The sequence below is a fragment of the Siniperca chuatsi genome, linkage group LG14 (genome assembly GCF_020085105.1).
Source record: "Siniperca chuatsi isolate FFG_IHB_CAS linkage group LG14, ASM2008510v1, whole genome shotgun sequence".
NCBI lineage: Eukaryota > Metazoa > Chordata > Actinopteri > Centrarchiformes > Sinipercidae > Siniperca > Siniperca chuatsi.
This window is the reverse complement of record NC_058055.1, coordinates 12,891,630-12,909,555: the sequence shown is the minus strand read 5'-3', so window position 1 is coordinate 12,909,555 and position 17,926 is coordinate 12,891,630. Positions and strand designations below refer to the sequence as shown.

Below are 17,926 nucleotides of genomic sequence, written 5' to 3'. Positions count from 1 at the left end.
TGACCTTTGTAAAATTACATCATTGTGAGTTAATTGTGTTTCTTTTATCCCAAAAGATTCACAACTCCCAAAGCGTAATCACCCGTAAATAGATTAATGCAATTACAACAATATTTGAAAATCTGTGGCCATGAGAGGGTCACTTGTGTTCATATAATATACTATGATTTATACCACAATTGTTACCTAAAATTCTTATTCATGTCAGTTCACTCTGAATTCCCCTGACCTAGAAACTATAATGTCTGTATTCAATAACAAAAGGTAAATAAAGTGTATTTTCTTTGTGAATCTACAAGAAGCAACACACAACACAGGTGTGTACAAAGTATATAATCAAGTGTATTTTCATCTTTATCCACGTTCTGTACACATATTAAGATCCATTTCACATGAACACTATACAATAGCAATGAGTGAGGAATGGAATATTTTCTGAGCACTGAGCAGCTCATGTTGAATGGCACTTTCATAAAAAAGAACAAGAAATCACAGAGCATGAATAAGTAAATGTAGACATAACCCAACACAGAAAATGGCTTTATATTATCAGATCCATTGAGTAACAGATTCAGCACATATAAAATGCACAATGCAACAAAACAAAACATCCGTTTGTTCCGTCCTTGTGGTTTCTCTGCATAATCTGAACCGTAAATAATGCAAAAACAAAAAGATATTTGCAGCTATCAGAGGAAAGTGTGCTTTTTGTCTGGATTAAAGTAAAAGGCAATCTAAAATGTAACGTGGTTAGAGGAGTGGTAACAAGATACATCGAAATATCAATACAATTCACAAACCTTCAATGATTCATCTCAGAATAGTCTTTTAGTAACTGATAGAAAAAAACAATACATGTTTGGCTGCTTTACAAGGAATATCTATGTCTCAAAGATATGTTTACATTTTCTGTGTGCTTTTGAATTACCCCATGACAGTTTTGAGAAAGGGAAAGATCAAGAGAGAGCCAGCCTCTGGTGAGGTGGGTTGGTTCTCCCTTTCCAAGAAGAAAAACGTGAAAAATGTGATTCTGTGTTCCCCCAAATTCCTGTGAAGTTTGGGCTGCAGTGGTTTTGACGTTGTCATGAAAGCTTTGTGTGTGTGTGGGGGGGGGGGGAGCAGAGCATCTCGGACGTTTCTTCTTCTTCATACCGCTTCCCCTGCGTACACAATGCTTTTTCAATCTGCTAACCTCTATATGTACATACAAGCAATGTTTACAGAGAAATACCTTCACTGGTGTAGATTGACTTGTTCACAATTGGCAAATTGACTGTGATATCTCACATAAATAATGTTTCTGATCCCTCATACTATAAGGCTCACTGGTCGGAGTATGGTGAGTGATTTAATAATCCATTTAAAAATGCTTTATTTTCCACCAGGAGAGCTAAATATCATGCTTTATTTTTGATACTGCACCAGCAACATAATATCATCTCTTGTGGAAAGAGGCAGAGTGACTGGGGAGTTTTAAAACCACATAACATAACATAGAGGCTGCAGAGATGATGTCTTATCCAAATAAAGGCTTTCGTTTTCAGTGTAGTCTGAATTACTGGGCTGCTCTCTGCTCATCTACCATAAAAATTCAATAACTGACCTGTTCTGCCTCATATATCATAATGGGGACATTGAGACTTGAGATAGAGCATTACAAAGAAGTACAAAGAAAACATTTAGGCAAATCTGCTCTGATGGTCTCAGCACTTTCTTCACTGTACCATGCTATATACAAAGCCAAAGTGGATACGCCTCTTCCTAGCTTGTTAAAAACATAAAAAAATTGTACACTAACAAACAATTGGTGAATGTAGACTGAGTGGACGTTGTGACACAGAGGATGAGTCAGATCTCGAGCTGTAGATAAGGATTCGATCACTAATAGGAGCTGGGCAACCTTGACTTTTGAGAAAAATGTAACTGTTAAAAGCAAGATACACTGCTACTTGCTTTGTGCAGTTGTTTTTTGTGGCCTGTGAAATATCTCTGATGGTCGACCCGACAAAATAAGGGAGCAAAACAAAAACATCCTCTCTCATCCTCTTGTTTCAGTCCACACTTGCCTTCTCTGCTTCTCCGTTCTCAGACGTAATATTCTTTGTCTTTGTTCTTTTTTCCCTTTGTGATTGCCTTGGCCACAGAGGCCGTTGCTGTGCTTTTGTCTTTGACCACTGCTCCATTGCCCTCCACAGTAGAATTGTTGGCAAAATTGTGGCTCTGGTCTGACTGGTAGGAGCCCTCGTCCCGGTTGCGGTACTTGTACATGGCATAGAGGAGGATAAGAATGCAGAGAGCAGCAGCAGCCACAATACCAACCACCATCCCCGTGGTGCTACTGGACTCCCTGATCACCTCCACGGCACCGGGTTGGCTCTTTTCATCAGAGGCTGTGGGGTTGGCTGTGGGCACATGGGGAAAATTGGGGGGGTAAGTTAGTCCTGGTGTGTTTCGGGAGGATGGAGGAGCAGGGGGCAGAAGCACCTGGTCACGGGTGTTCATTTTGCCTGCGGGGATGTGGAGCTGGTCAGGGTTGGTGGTGGGAACATAAGGAGGTAAGGGGCGGGGTTTCTGGACTCCACCCTCACCAGCAGTGGGAGGAGGAGGAAGGACTGTCCTGTCAGTGACCATGGGGGAGTTATTATTGTAAAAGTCCTCGTCATCTGATTCCGTCATCTCCCCAGAGCCAAAGGCTGAGACCTCCACAGGGTCACCACAGTCCTCCTGGTCTGGGGGGCAGGAAGGGTGAGGAGGGAGTATCAGGGACTCTTTGGTGGCTTCAAGTGGGGATAGGAGGGTAGGGGGAGGAGGGATGACGGGGTAACGGGTGGCGATGGATGGGGGCTCAAGGGAATCCACTGTTATAATAGGCAACACTAATTCACCTCCTAGAAAGGAAACAGAAAAGGTACGGGACCCTAAATTAGAACAGCATTAAAACGTAAATTCTGGCTGAAAAGTTGTGCTCATTAAAACAGGGGCACAATCTGCTCATTATGTAGAATATTACCAAGGAATTAAAGTAATATTAGCTGGCTTATCATAGGGATATTATTTATAGTGATCACACATATTATGCCAACTTCTATAATATAACTTGTTATTTACATCAACATTTGGCCCATGAAGAGAAAAACAAATTAAAACCACCATGACATTGTTCTTGAACGATGTAATGGAGTTCTTGATTCTTACATGGAGTCAATGTGTGGGTGTGCAGATTAAGAATGTTTGATACCATGAAAATATAATACAATACGGCAAGAACATTAAAGAGCTCACATGTAGACACAAATATACAAGATGACCCATGAAAGGCGGCAGCTGAACGGAGAGCATATAACAAACAGAACACATAACAAACAAAAGAAGAGTAAATTAAATTGCCATGTGGCTGTATGCACATCTGTAGGCAGGGGTTAAGGGGTGACAAGAGAAATCACAGACAGGTTATTATATGTCCTGTATTGGATATAGATTCCTCACCAAATAAATCCCCAATATATGTAGCTGTATATTTATATATATATATGATATATTTTCCTATATATACTATTTATATGAGCTATCATGCCATGCATTGACATTTCACTTTGGTCTGACTCTGAGGTCAGAATGTCTTCTGGCTGAGGAGGAATATTTCAGTCTGCAGAATTGGCCTCTGATCATTATTTGAGTCACACTTTTCACGGCCAGTCAACAACAAACAATTCTGATAAGGTCATATTAATAATTGAGGCAGCCATAATAAGGGCAGACTCCTTCTTAAGCTCCACAGCATGTTTCTGTCACAAACCTGATCTACTGTCTACTGTCCTCCACTCTTAATGAGCTGCAGTACGCTTTTTCTTCCATCCAATTTAGTGAGTTACAGACACAACTTAAAAGCTAATATACAGGAGGAATTGATGCTAGTTGAGCCTGAAACAACTATCCAAATGAGGACAGCTGTTTGCCAGAGCCCCTGAATAAATGAGTGTATGATAGCTGCAGAAACATGAAACTGGAAGGGAAGAGTTGAAAATAATGATGGCTGTCTGAAGTCAGTCAGTGTCTACAATCTTGGGTAAAAGTAACATTACTAGTAGTAGTAAAAGCTGTACGCCCATCTTTTTTTTTTGCCATGGCTGACCCACCTGTTCCTGGTTCACACTCTTCCAGGTCCTCATCATCACTTGGACATTCGGCTGATGCTACCAAAATATCATCAGAGTTCTGCGGCTGAAAGGAAAATGGAGAAAATGTGTTGTTTTGGACAAATACACAGTCAACACATTCCCATCATCTAGATTTGTGCTCACTTCTTTAGTGAGTGTGTTTGCTGGCTGACTGTCCTATTTGAGGAGAAACTGCAGTATGCAGCACTGTGCCACTTTAGAGTTTTTGCTCGGAGCAACACTTGTAAGACTACAAATCCAAAATGTGCCCATATGCAGCTGCTTTTTATCCTTCACCCCTGTGGCTGACTGTGTTTGTGTGTTTACAAACAAAGTACTGGAGTAAATTGGAAAGTAAATTCTCAGTGGGCTAAATGTTGTGCATGTTTTCATTTGATTCTATATAATTTGCTTTTGTACGTTTCTTTTATATTATTATTGCACAAACAAATTCTCAACTGCTAAATCAGGGGTGCACAGTGGACTCAGAATATTTGAGCTGAGCGGGGAATAGATGGTTTGCTAATGGATTACTTGGATAAATTGAAAATACAGAGAAGGCAATATTAGGGAAACTGGACAAGAGAAATGTAATGAAAAATGCACTCTGTATTTTTATGAGGAGACGTAGGGGGATTTTTCTTTAAAACCTCAGGACTCCAAGTACAACTGCTGAAATCTTTCCAGTTTGGCAGGTTTGCAGCATTTGGATTAAAATCAACTCGTTTGAAATGGTGGTTGGTAATGTTCAGCAGTCTGGATGCAATAGTGTGACTGCTCAATGTGTGAAAATCTGTTCTTCAAATGTATTCAACAAAAAGCCTTCTTTGCATAGCTGTACCAGTTCAAAAATATACTGAAGCATGAATGTTATTTTTATCCTCGCACACTTGGAAATATAGTGAATTATGTGATGAATTCAAAATCAGATACGTAAGAAGAGGTAATTATTGCTTGAGACTATGGTGTGTTTTTATTTCAAGCTTTAACAGCAACTTCTGTCTTGATTATGAATAAAAAAAACAGAATAACTTGTGTTCATTTTCAATTCAACCCCTGGACAATACACAGTTCATCTTCCTCTGAGACTCTTCAAATATGAATAACCCTAAAACCAGAAAAAGAAGCTTTAAAGCTTTTTACTTTCAATAAAAAGTTTTCAGTTTTAATGAAGGAACTAGGGATCCTTTCTCCAAAGTTCAGTGCCATGGCCAGTGCAAGTGTAGAGAGGAACTGAGGAATCAGATGTATTATCTGATTGTCCTTGGTTATTGATGTGTTATTTACACAGCATGACACAGTAGGATGTCATGCTTCATGTTAAACTTCGGTGTGCAAAATTACACAACCTGAATGGAAAACCTCCAACTATGAGCAGAATGTAAAAAGCGACATTGGGATAGAAAAATCTTGGAGGATCGAGGTGCGTTATTTTAAACCTGTGCAGGAAACTTTTATCCCTCGTCTTTGGTCAGTTCTGGGGTTAAATGTTTTTTGTTAAGGTACATATAAAGAACATATCAAGTGAATTGATAAATAAAAGGTGAATATCGGCTGAGACCATTAAGAACACTCTCAAATATATTAGCAATAGATGGCTGTGAAGACATGTTCAAAAATCTTTTACTTAATGAAATGACCAAATGATACATAACATGAGGAGTTAGGTGTGTTTGTATGAGAAAATATAGATGGTATTTTTATTCCCTTCTTCTTCTTAAGCTCTTAACATTATATATTTTTTATTCATTATTACTAATATTTGGGTCTACACAATGGACAGAACCATTTTTAATACTTAAAGAAAAACAGACAATGTTTGGAAATGTATATTAAAATATTGTGACAATAAAAAGCATTTTAAAAAACAACACAAAGTCCCCCCATCTCTACAAACCTACTTAATTTTAAAAATGAGTTATTTACTTTGATTGCTAACACTACATATTGTGTTTATTGCCTGCTGTTATTGAACCATTTTAAAATCCCATCACTTTTACCTCCAGGAAAAATAGTGACAGCAACCCTCATCCAAGATATAAACCAATTAACCTCAAACAGTCAATAAATTAGCATCCAGTTCTCTCTCTGACCTTTGAGATGCTCTCCCTCAAACTGGGTGAACGCTGCCTGCGGGTGGTGGTGGTAGCCATAGTGGTGGTGGTTTCCATGATTGTGGTAGACATATCGGACACTGCCAGTGGGGTGGCGGAGGTCGTGTCGGTGGTCAACACGGAGAGCGAGTCTCCGACCAAACGCAGGTTCCCCTCCACCTGTACACTGGGATCGTTTTCTGCTGCCAGTTTGAGCACCTGGAGACCATTGTAGTAGAGCCCTGAAATTTGACCCTGGAAGGGCCGACCCTTGTCTTGACCGCCGATTTTAATGGCTGCCTGGCTGTTAAAGATGGTCAACTGTCTCCCTAAAGTTAGACAGAGACATTAAGAAAGAAAGGGGTGGAAAAAGGGAGAGAATGGTAGAGCAGACATAGAGAAGTCATATGGGAGAGCTTTCACAGGAACATCATTTGAACCAGGTGGGCTTTAGTGATTATAACATTAATAGTTAGTAATTTATATAGAACTTGATTTAGATATTAACTTTAAAAGGGGAAGGTTAGTTTATAATTTAGACTTTACACATGCAGGTTACAACCATCAGAGGAGGCTTAAAGCCTATATTTAGATGCCTATTTAAGTGTTATGATTGGACAGAGATAGTCATTTTGAATTTTCAGTTAGCAAACTGTCTGTAGGGAAAAAATGACAGATGTTTTTCCAGGATATTTATTTATCTCTTAACTCCAGAACAGATGGTGCAAGGATGCGCATCTTATGGCTTCTTTTTACAGAGATGTGGGAATTATTAAAATGGCAGTCTTACTATACTTCAGACTGTGTAAAGCTAAACAGCCCTCCCTCCACTGACTTCATCAGCCATTAGGCCATTGAAACATGCTCTGCTCTGGGTTCCCTGTACAGTTGTTTCACCTCCTGAAAGGGGCAATGATATCTAACAGTACCACTGTCAGTAGCTTCACTGATAAGCAGTGTTACATCAGAGGAGGAGGACTGCAGTAATGGGCCCATCTCAGGAGAATACTTATTAGCAAAGTTAACGGCTGAAAACAGTGATCTATTTTAACAGCATGTCAGGGCTGTTTTGTCGCAGCAAAAAAACTTCAGCTTGGGAGTCTGATGTGGTCGTTGTAGTACAAGGTAAGGCAACACAAGGTTGCGGGGAACAAGAAAGGGAAAAGAAGTTCATTTGGTGCGATCACATCCAGGAGTTATATTTTACAATTTTCAGTTTAGGAGGAACGAGACCTGGTCAACTTATGTCACATGTTACTTTCACTTAATGTAAATGTTACACAGCATTTTAATGATTTTTATGTAGAATAATTACACACAGTATCTAATTACACACAGTGGTTAAGACGGACGATAGAGGGTTAGACAAGGGTTATGTGTTTTTATTTAACTGGTTTAAAATCGTTGTTAAGGTGCAGCTTTTCCACAAGGTGTAAGGATGACAAAGAATAAATGGCAAGTATGCTATACCCCTTTACTTTGACACTTATTTTGAATTCCACTTGAAGCTATGTTGTGGTCATCAAAATTCTTAGCCAATAGAAATTCCAATTAAAATGAAGGTATACATCTGGGTAACTTGAACCTTGTCACCCTTGTCTTCTGGCACTGCACCCCTCATGGGGAAAGGTTATTTACTAGTTATTTCAAGGATTAATTAATTAATCAATTAATTTTTACCTTTATCGAGTAGCCACTCGTCAACTACCCGACCAAGTCTGTATGGGATTCTTTGCCTAGCAATAGCCAGTCGTTCATTATCATAGTGTCCTTCAAAGAATTTGGAGAGACAGATTAAAGGTTAAAGTCTGCAAGCTGAAAGATCACATGGTTAGAAACAGAGTTATAATGGCTAACAGGTTTAACAAGTTATCAATTTTAACCCAGCTGTGAGTTAAAAGAAACTTGTGCTTTACTTAGTGTTATCTAGTTATTACGAGTAACAGTGTTAATGCTAGTTAGAGTAATGTTTAGGCTATTTATAATGTGCTACGCTAGTTAGTGTTATTTAGCTAATTTTTAAAGCAAGGCATAATCTTCAGTAAATACCAATTACAGTAAAATGTCAAATAATTTTATGTACTGTATAAAAAAGAGGTTAATTCAGGTAAACATAAAAAAAGCATTACAAAATCAGCCACTTCAACAAAGACAATCAGGAAAACAGTTGTTGTATTTAGACAGTGATACACATTCTGTAGTTACAGCAGAAACATATATTAGCCTTTGAATATGACTGCAGTCATTATAGAGGGCCAAAGTCTCACCCCGCTTCTGTTCCACAATGTATTTTTATAATATGCTCCATGATATACAACTGCAGCTCCCATGAGATAGCATAGACAGCATGTCTATATCAAAAACTCACGCAGCTGCAGTTGTTGAATTCTGAAACAAATCGTTGTAACATCTTCATAACAGACTTTATTAACAAGTCCAGTAGCGGATAAACATTTAGCTCTAACACCAATACCTCATTTCAGTTTCTGGAAAGATCTATGAAAACATTTTTATGCAAAACTACATTGTGGTATCAAGGCTAATAGGACAGAAGCTGTTCTCAAATGGGGCAGGACTTCAGCTCTCTATTTAACACATGCAAACACAGAAGAGTAATTAATCAAAGGAAAACTACTACAGTAAAAATATACTGTATGATACAAACTTCAACAGTGTGAAGTGCCAGTTTCAAGACAGGAGAGCCCTGTTAGTGCCATAAATACTTTTCATTCAGTCTTGTACTGATCTAGCACTGAAGAATTTCTATCAATCATCAGCCACAAGGTTTCCACAAGGTTCTAACTTGTGGTACATTCTTGTTGGTATTATTTATTAAGAACATGTTATCTGAAAACATGTTTAACCCACATATTTTGTAAATAAATAGATAAAAATGACAAATGACTAAAGAAAGAAATAATAGTTTAAAGTCAGTCATGTTGTTGGACATGGATAGTAATGAATGGATAAAAAGGATTAGGATTACAGCAAAACATGGAAAAGGAGGCACAATACATGACAGTGCATGACAGAGCATGGAGCTTACCTAGACTATGTGTTTACTGTAGGCTTTAATATACAGCAGGTTTTAAAATAAGTGAAGCCTTCATTGAGTCTTTGGAGAGCTGCAGGTGGTGCACATGCACATTTTTGCCTTACACAAATTTTAAGAAATGTTGTATATTTTGCCTCACTTCATGCTGTTTGATGTCCATTTAAAGCCAAAAAAGATAACGTATTGTTCCTTATACTCTTAATTGCCACCCATGCAATTTATTTACAGCAAAAGTACCCTCCTTTATGATTGCGGCAATGCACTTTAGTCATTTACCATTAGAAATGTTTTAAAAACAACTGACTACTGACTGGGAGCTGACATAGAGTGTGCACACTACACACATAGCCAACATCATTACACAATTTTGATTTATGTGCAACTGTGGCATATGTGTGCATGCGTGCTTTGAGTTCCAGCTGGAGGCAGAGAGGGGACCTGGTTTCCTCCCGCTATGCCAGCTGGTGCACCTGTTCTAAATAAGGTTAATTGGTTGATTGGTTCAGAACAGGTTAAAGCACAGCCGGTTGTGATCACATTATGTATGTTTTTTGTTTTTTTGGTCTATGTGTATATTAAGTATTGGTGAGCTTTAAACCTTTTGGACGGTGAAAATGTGTGTCTCAATAAATGGATGGACTTTTGGCAAGATGCATCTGCTCCTTGTGTATTTGTAGATTCTTTATTTTGTTTTGTTTGTCTTTGTGCCTATGCAGATCTAGTCAACATTTAATATGCAATGCCATGAATGTATTTCAACTTTCCAAACGCTATAAGCCAGACTAAAATCTATGGATAATTTTATATGTTGCTAAGGACATGATGACACCTAACACATATACCAAGATAAGGTAACACTTTTATCACTTTTAATTCATTGTTATGTATATGTTTATGTCTATGTGCAGTATTTTACATGACAGCATCTGACAGTTACCTGAACACCAAACATAACATAACATTGAAATGGAAAGCACATGTATGACTGTCTTTATAGAGCTGAGCCCTTTAACTGACAGAATACAATATGAATTCAGCCAAATCCATCAATCTGTTTATGTAAAACAGATGGAAAGGTGACCTTTCCATGATGTTGTTAGCGTTCAGTGGACAGATGAATGTAAAACTAAGCACGTTCGCTACAAAATTGTCAACAAGAATTTATTAGTTGAATTAACAGCAACATATTCACCCTGGTTAGTCAACACTGTCCTTTTAGACCTGGACCAGTTTGGCAGATTAACAACAAATAAATAAATATTTTATTAGACTTATATACTACTTGAACCGCATAAGTATTATGTCTTCTGGAAAAGTCTACAAGATCCTGCTTGGGCCACATATGCATATCCTTAATATACTCATGAAAAGCCTCTTCTAGAGGAAAGGTTAGAAGATCTTTTTCTTATCTGCTACATCCTTCCCCACCTGTCTTCCAAACTGGCTGCAAAAGCGACAGCGGCTGATGAAGATTCTTTCATTGCTAGATATACTTAGCAAGGCATCTTGGGGCAAATATATCAATTTCAGATTATTATATTGTTTATGCAATATGGCATGTCCAATTGTATGTGTGTGGCAACTTAATAGATTTTATGGAGCGATGAAATAACTAGACGGGAAAGCTGAATTAAAATAAGCCACCGGGCAAATTGCCAATCAGTTTTTTGCAAACAGTACATTTCACAACTGCTCATTCGAAGATTTATTTTTGATAGGCAGACATGTAATTCTCTCTCGCTAATCCAAATGTTCCATGCCATCTCTCTATGTATCATATAACCACATAGTTTTTCCCATCAGTCTTACCTGGTGGATAACGCTCAATGACTGGATGGTTGTCCACCTGGAGAGTGGCATTGCCACCGCTGCGTGTGAAGCGTACAACATGGTACTTGCCGTCATTTACTATGACAGCAGGCTCATCAATGGTGATGTCATCTGTCCCCACATTGAAGATGACGCCAATTTTTCCTTGATCCTGCAGGTGAAAAAACAAAGAATGAATGTGACACATTAAATGAATGACAAAACTACTTCTACTTCTACTTCAGGGTTGTCGAGCCAGGAACCTTATTTAAGTGGTAAAAGCATATCTTTTGTGACACGGACAGTATATTTAGTTCTTTCTTTAGGGTTCGGCACCATTCTCCCTCAGCAGCCAGCTCAGGTTTCCTGATGTGGATCACTCTTGACAGAATCTTGCTGCTTCTCTTGTGGTTGACCAACTCCCCTCCCTGTCAGCCTCTCCCTGTTCCTGCCAACCTTCCTCAAAGATTAAAGCTTGTGAGCCAGTCTTTGGGTGGCACTAATAAGAGACATTGGAAACAAACGGTGTGTCCCTTTGTACATTCGCTGCTTCGCAGTCTTTCTAAATGCAACACAAGGTCAAAGAGCTAATGTGGTAATAGGAGACATTGTGATAAACAGCACACAGGAGTACACAGAGTACCCTTTAACTCTGCTGACTATCTACAATGATGTATGATGAAAATACAAATAACATAAAAAAAACAAATTGGAAGGCTCATCAGTCATTACAGTATGACACAGAAAACATTTTGTAGCACTAAAGGTCGGCAAACCAAATTACAATGTAATTTCTTTGTACTTGTTTAATAGGCAGTCAAGTGATTATACAACGAGTGCCTGTTGTACAGTATGTCTCACTTGCACGACAGCATGTTGTGCACATAAGTAAAACCTCATTACCATTACATAATATTAATAATGAGCGGCTTTCAGGCTGTGTAGCTTTCTTAATATAATTTGTCTCTAAGCTGTGTGCTATCAAGGACAAGAGTGTGCAGCTTTTTATTCAAACAACCTCAACTCCAGCAGCTGGTTGCACTACATCACATCTTTAACCAGAAAGAGGAAGTAAACTGAAATTGGCTGGTCTAGTGTTGTACTGAAATGAAATCCTGCAGACTGCTGGTCCTGCATGGCACACGATGTGGACAATATTTACTGGCCTTATAGTAGTGATGTAAATGTCTTCCACAGCGGGTCTTGCATTGCATTTCGATTCTCTGGCTTTACTGTTAGAACTGACGTCCACAGCTTATTACTTGATATGGGCCATTTAATATAACTGATTGTTCCTTTCCTCTCATACTTCCAAAATTGCATTAATGACTAAAAGACCAGAAATTCAAATATGTAGACAGAAATACTTCTTTTCTTGCCTTGACGGTGGCTGCTTTTGTATGATGTAAAACCTGTCTCAGAGCTTTGCTCTCACCCCCTAATCATGAGTAAAATCCTTCCAGAAACCTCTTGAATTTGAAATAATTATTCATGCTGACACAGTTGGTGTTAAGTACAGTAGTCCTACGAGACCTTGAATGTCTCATTTATAATATAATTGTTTAAGTTTGAGAAATCAACTCTCAACTTATTTTATATAAAGGAGCTCTATCTCCAAACAGAGCCTTCATATTGAAGGTCAGCAGCAGGTCTATGGCTCTTTAGATTATCTTTCTGAATCTGGAAGTCAAAAAGAAGATGAAACCCCTTCATGACAATTGTTGACCCACTCACAAATAGTCACTATGAAACTGTGAGTTAATTAAAGTCAGTGTTACTGTTGGTTAGTGGGAGTCAGCAGAGTGTTAGACCTTGCTGTAAAAGAACTGTAAGAAATGTACGAAAAATCTCTTACGTTCCTTGTTTACTTATATTCTGTACATATTTTTCCCAAGAAGCAAACCGATGAGTATTCATTAGGCAACTACAGGGTAATGTGGCCTCAGGTCAAATTCAGCCCATGTCCTCTGTACAACAATTAACATCTCCAGGGCCAAAGCTGTCTGCCGGTGGCTTCATATAGCATCAACAAAAGAGTTGCTTCTATTTTGCAAACTCACTCTTAAGAGCACTATTACAAAACAGCCCTAAAGCAGCTTTTGACAGCTGAAAAAGCAACATTACTGCACCTCAGTTTTAGCAAACAAAAGCTTGGCCTTTCCAGTTCATCTCTTTCTTTTTTTTGCAAAGGGCTACTTAATGCCCATGTGTTTGGGTATAAAGCTGGTCAGGCATATCCTCCTACCACCTAGCTGTTTTGACATCAACTCCGATGGAGAAAGTATTCGCTGTTCCCACAGGAGCTTTCAGTGTGGGATCTCAGTTCTCATCTCAGCTGTAGCCTCCTCTAATTAGAGGAATTAGAGGAAAATGACTGATTAGTATAAGGACATATTATTAGAAGAATTTATCTTTGATGAGATGAAAAATAAAACCCAAAAGGACTATGGCATTGACAATTCTTCTATGATGAGACACCACTGCCACCTGATAAATTTCTAAACAGAGTAGAGTGGACAGATCAATCATCAATCTTTTAAGAAGAGAAGCACATCTGTCTGTCTCAGTGTTTTACCATCCAACAGTTTTTCTCTGTATTGGATGTTTACTAGACTATTGTTTCCTCAGGGGCAGGTGGGAGCTTGCATCTATGGTGTTGGGAATTCAGATACTTCTTATCTTTCCTATTCCCATAGGAAAGTGATAGGCGTATATGACTAACATAAAAGGAACCTAGTAAATATAAACAACTGTAAAGTGCTTTTTTAATCCCGAGTGTGAAACAAGAAAGAATTCCTTTCTTTTTAAAGGAGATTACTGGATGGAAATGACAGATCATTATAAAGAATAAAAAAACTTCAAACTGCTCCGTGTGCTATAACGTAAGCTGTTTTCTAATTCCTTTGAACTTTGAACATTTCCCAAATGGTCAAAGGCACATATTTTCTCTTAAAATATCTAGTTATTACTGTAAAGTGAATTTCAGCTGAGGGAAAAACTCAGATTTGTACCTAACTTATCTATCATACATTTGGAATGAAGAATCCGAACACATGTGTGGAGCACTTACAGTAAGAAGGCAGGTTGAGCTCTGCCTTTGAAAGTGTCCTCCTAAAATATACACATTCATGAGTTTTGTGTGAAGTGCTTCCATTCCTACATAGGAGGAGGCAGAATATTTATTAGGAAAGAATATAATTTTGGGAGCCATTGCCCGATTGATCAAAATGCATAAGAAATCAATTTATGGAATCATCTGTTCTCCTGTAGTTCGAAGCTCTGCTTCTTCAACATTTCTTAATTGTCATCATTTTGCACAATTACTCTCCTATATTTGTTTTGTCTTTCAGTCACTCATTAAAAACATGACCCTTTGAAAGTACCATGAACCTCTCTAATGTACTCTCTGGTGAATATGGTGATGGTTTGTTTCTTTTGTACAGAGTAATTGGTCTTTGAAGCCTGTGTATGTACCATGTGACCATTTTAATGCAGCAATCTTCAGTATGTAAGTAATGTTTTTTTGGTGTGTATGGCATCATCTGTGATTCAGAATCGCTGAGCATTTTAAGCACTGATAATCAGATGCCACATTTGCAGCTGTAAAATCTTTTTCTAAATGATCAGTGGATGGAAATCTAGTGGTAGACTAGACTACTAGAGACTAGTAATAGTGGTAGACTAATGCCACGTTTCATTGTCATTGTCAATAGTCATATCTATTAATCAAGAGTATTTCAAACACAATGAAAGTGCTCTGTTCATACCAGGCGGCCACATTTGTTATGACTTTTAAGGAAGTTTCTTAAGGAATAGTTTTGACTCCTTCATTGCATGATTTACATTTCATGAAGTTGTCATTGTGATTATTCATCATGTTGTGGTTTTGAAGGGAAAGCTTGATATCCGAGGAGGATTACAAAAAGTGAATTCTGTTCTAAGGCACCTCATCTGAAAACCCCAAATCCCTGTAGCACATATAACTCATATATCATTTGTTTCCTTTACTATTTTCAACTCTCCCTTGTGGCCAGTGTTATTTTGACCAGCGTACTGCTTCTCTCTGTCTTCACCTAGTTTTCATTCTTCCTCTTCTTCAATGGGCAAGCAGAAGAAGGAAACAGAATGTGATAACATGTGGAATTAATAATACACGTAAATAGATTACAAGAAATGACAACTTAGGTCTATACAGAACAGGAAGGTGTGATATTATGAAACTTAGTTGGAGAAACCAAAATAGACAACCTCAACACCCTCTGAACCCCCCCCCCGAGCTGTAATAAGGTGTCAAAGTAAGCAATCTGTCAGGGTGCAAGGACTTGGCAGGTGCTGGAAAAAATCTTCTCAGCTGGCTTTGCACGCAGGCAGCAGTCTTTGCATTTACTAGCAACGGTCGAAGGCTGGCAAGGTTAGTTTCACACATTTAAAACTGGAAATACAATTTAAATGAGTGGAGGGGATTTGTACCAAACATGTCTTGTAACTGATAAGACAGCAGTCAAATTCTCAAAAAAGGCAACTTGTGTTTTTTCAAATACAAACATTTCTTGGTAAATGTTACACAATGTATGTATGTTTTAGCTTTCAGTTTTAAAACAATTTTTAGGTATTAGTGTCCATATTATTATACTACCTTAGCTTTCCTCTCTTACATTTTGTGTTTCTATGCTTCCATGTGTTGTCTTTGCACAACTTATATATATTCTTTTATATATTTAATACCTTAAACCTTAGTAGATTTAGATTAGGAGATATTCTACTGTCTGCCATTTTGAAATAGTTGGGCATTTCTGTGCAGATTGGAAATAATTTATGAATATTATATGAAGAAAATTCTAGATCAGGCCTGATGAAAGAAGAATCGAAGATAAAGAATGTACCATTCCTCATGCTTAAAAATGCTTTTGAGGACTGTGATTTTAGGAAGCATATTTTAGGTGGTTACAACAAAATGTCTGCTAATAAGGGTCGAACTCCAGTGCTTTGACAACAGGTGTGATTTTAATTATTACACCACTCGCTGACGTTTGACAGATCTCCCCTCTGGTCTTCATCATGGCACATCTGTCTTGTGGCTACATGCTAAAAAGACTGATTTCCCTGCAGAAAAAGACGCAGTTGCTGGCAGCTGCTGAGGAGTCACTTGGTTCCATCATCAGACACACATGTTTATTACCAGAAAACATCTCTTAGTCTACTGACTCGTGCTCTGTTCTATCTCCTTCTTGTGGTCATAATTTATTTGTTCCTACTTTATCTCAATATTTGGACTCAGATTCCATTAATCAGTGATTCATACAAACTGTGACAAACTCTGCCTGATGTTTTTGTGCAAGTTAGAATAATGGCACAGTCAAGTTAAAACAACAACAACTTTAATTTAAAATAGACCATTAAGAGGTGTATCTATATATCGATTTCTTTTTCATTATATTTAATCAAGATTATAGCACCAGTACCCTGCCAGGAAGCCTTTTTGTACTAATATGAGATTTTTTGCTCGTGCCTTCATCAACATATCTAGGGAGGAATTGTGTTATTTTCCTAATTTTGGATAAAAAATAAAAAACTTTATCTAAAACTTTGTCGCCGTTGCTGTCTTTTTTCCCCCTTTTCAGGGATGTAACATTTACATGACTGCTACTGGAAATGCTTGTATGACACTCAGTTATACTAGCCCAAATTGCTACAGAGCCATCTAAATACTGAAGAAATGTATATTTCTTTTTTTGATTATTTTGTGCTCTTTTTCCCACCAACTTAAAAACAAAGTTTCAATGTTTGTCACCAGCTGCTTACTTGCAAACACTGGAAAATATTACTCATTAATGTTGTTGTTTCCTCAAGCATTATGTAGACAATGTTAGAAAATAATCTAAAAGTTTGTTATCTTGTGTTTGCAGACAGAATGGACTAATTTCCACTGTTCCAGTTAGCTGCTCACTTCACATTGTCCTGATTTTCATGAGATCTAAGGGTTTTGTGTTTTTTTCTGACACTGCATTTATAATCATAAATATAATGTGTCTTTAGGTCCATATTCACAGAAAAACACATTAACTAGCACAATAGAAAGTGCCATTAAGGGTAATTTATGCCTTATTCTAGAATTTGCTCTCAAATACTCATGATTTTTAGCTTGTGGATGTGGGATGCAGTTGGTATGAGTCAATTATCTTGTTGTTAAATCTGAAAGAAACTAAAATATATAGCAAAACATATCTGACAATCTCTCTGTGTAATCATTCTTACATTTATTGTCTATCTACCTCCAAATTTTGGAAATGTAAGTAGTTTCCTGGTTTCCGGATTTGGAAAACAGAAAAGGAATGTGCACAAATATTCACAAGATTGCCTTAGATCATATGAATAACATATTTGATGTTTAATCTCCTTTAAATGTTATCTTTTATCCATCACAGCAGTTTGATACCCCACCAATCTTCCAGTATTTTTGTGACATTTACACTTAAAGCCCCAAACCCTGCTTCCCATCCTTACTATGTGTAACTGAAGATAGTCTCCAAGCCCATGGGTGCTCTCCACTCGCACCAAGATGGCATCCTTCTGCTGAGTGCTGAAGCCCACGGCTAACCGATCGGCTCGGGTGCTTGGCCGCTCATTGGGGGCCCAGGTGAATGTGATGAGAGCCCCCCCTTTCCCAAAGATATATGTGGTCCCAGCTGGGAACAGAGACAGAAAGAGAAACATGAGGAGGCAGACATTAGTCAGAGACATTACAGAGTAAATTTTTATGAGGTAGTATTTATAGTATTAGTAGAATTGCTTTGTTCCAATGTTTATCTGAC

At 37.9% G+C, this 17,926-nt stretch overlaps 1 protein-coding gene across 9 annotated transcripts in view; it reads right to left on the bottom strand.

The window, feature by feature from the left end:
* Positions 1-322: 322 nt before the first annotated feature.
* The window catches only part of nrxn2a (neurexin 2a), a 115,859-nt gene continuing 98,255 nt past the window's right edge, over positions 323-17,926 (bottom strand). For 5 of the 9 annotated variants that reach the window (XM_044223024.1, XM_044223026.1, XM_044223025.1 and 2 more), the window contains 6 exons: positions 17,619-17,800; positions 11,115-11,286; positions 7,931-8,020; positions 6,251-6,579; positions 4,137-4,221; positions 323-2,888 (listed from right to left, as the gene is read on the bottom strand). In XM_044223024.1, the coding sequence (XP_044078959.1) occupies positions 2,086-2,888; positions 4,137-4,221; positions 6,251-6,579; positions 7,931-8,020; positions 11,115-11,286; positions 17,619-17,800 (1,661 nt within the window). In that variant the 3' untranslated portion in view covers positions 323-2,085. The remainder of the gene's footprint in view (positions 2,889-4,136; positions 4,222-6,250; positions 6,580-7,930; positions 8,021-11,114; positions 11,287-17,618; positions 17,801-17,926) is intronic. The other 4 variants (XM_044223028.1, XM_044223030.1, XM_044223029.1 and 1 more) reach the window with 1 other exon arrangement.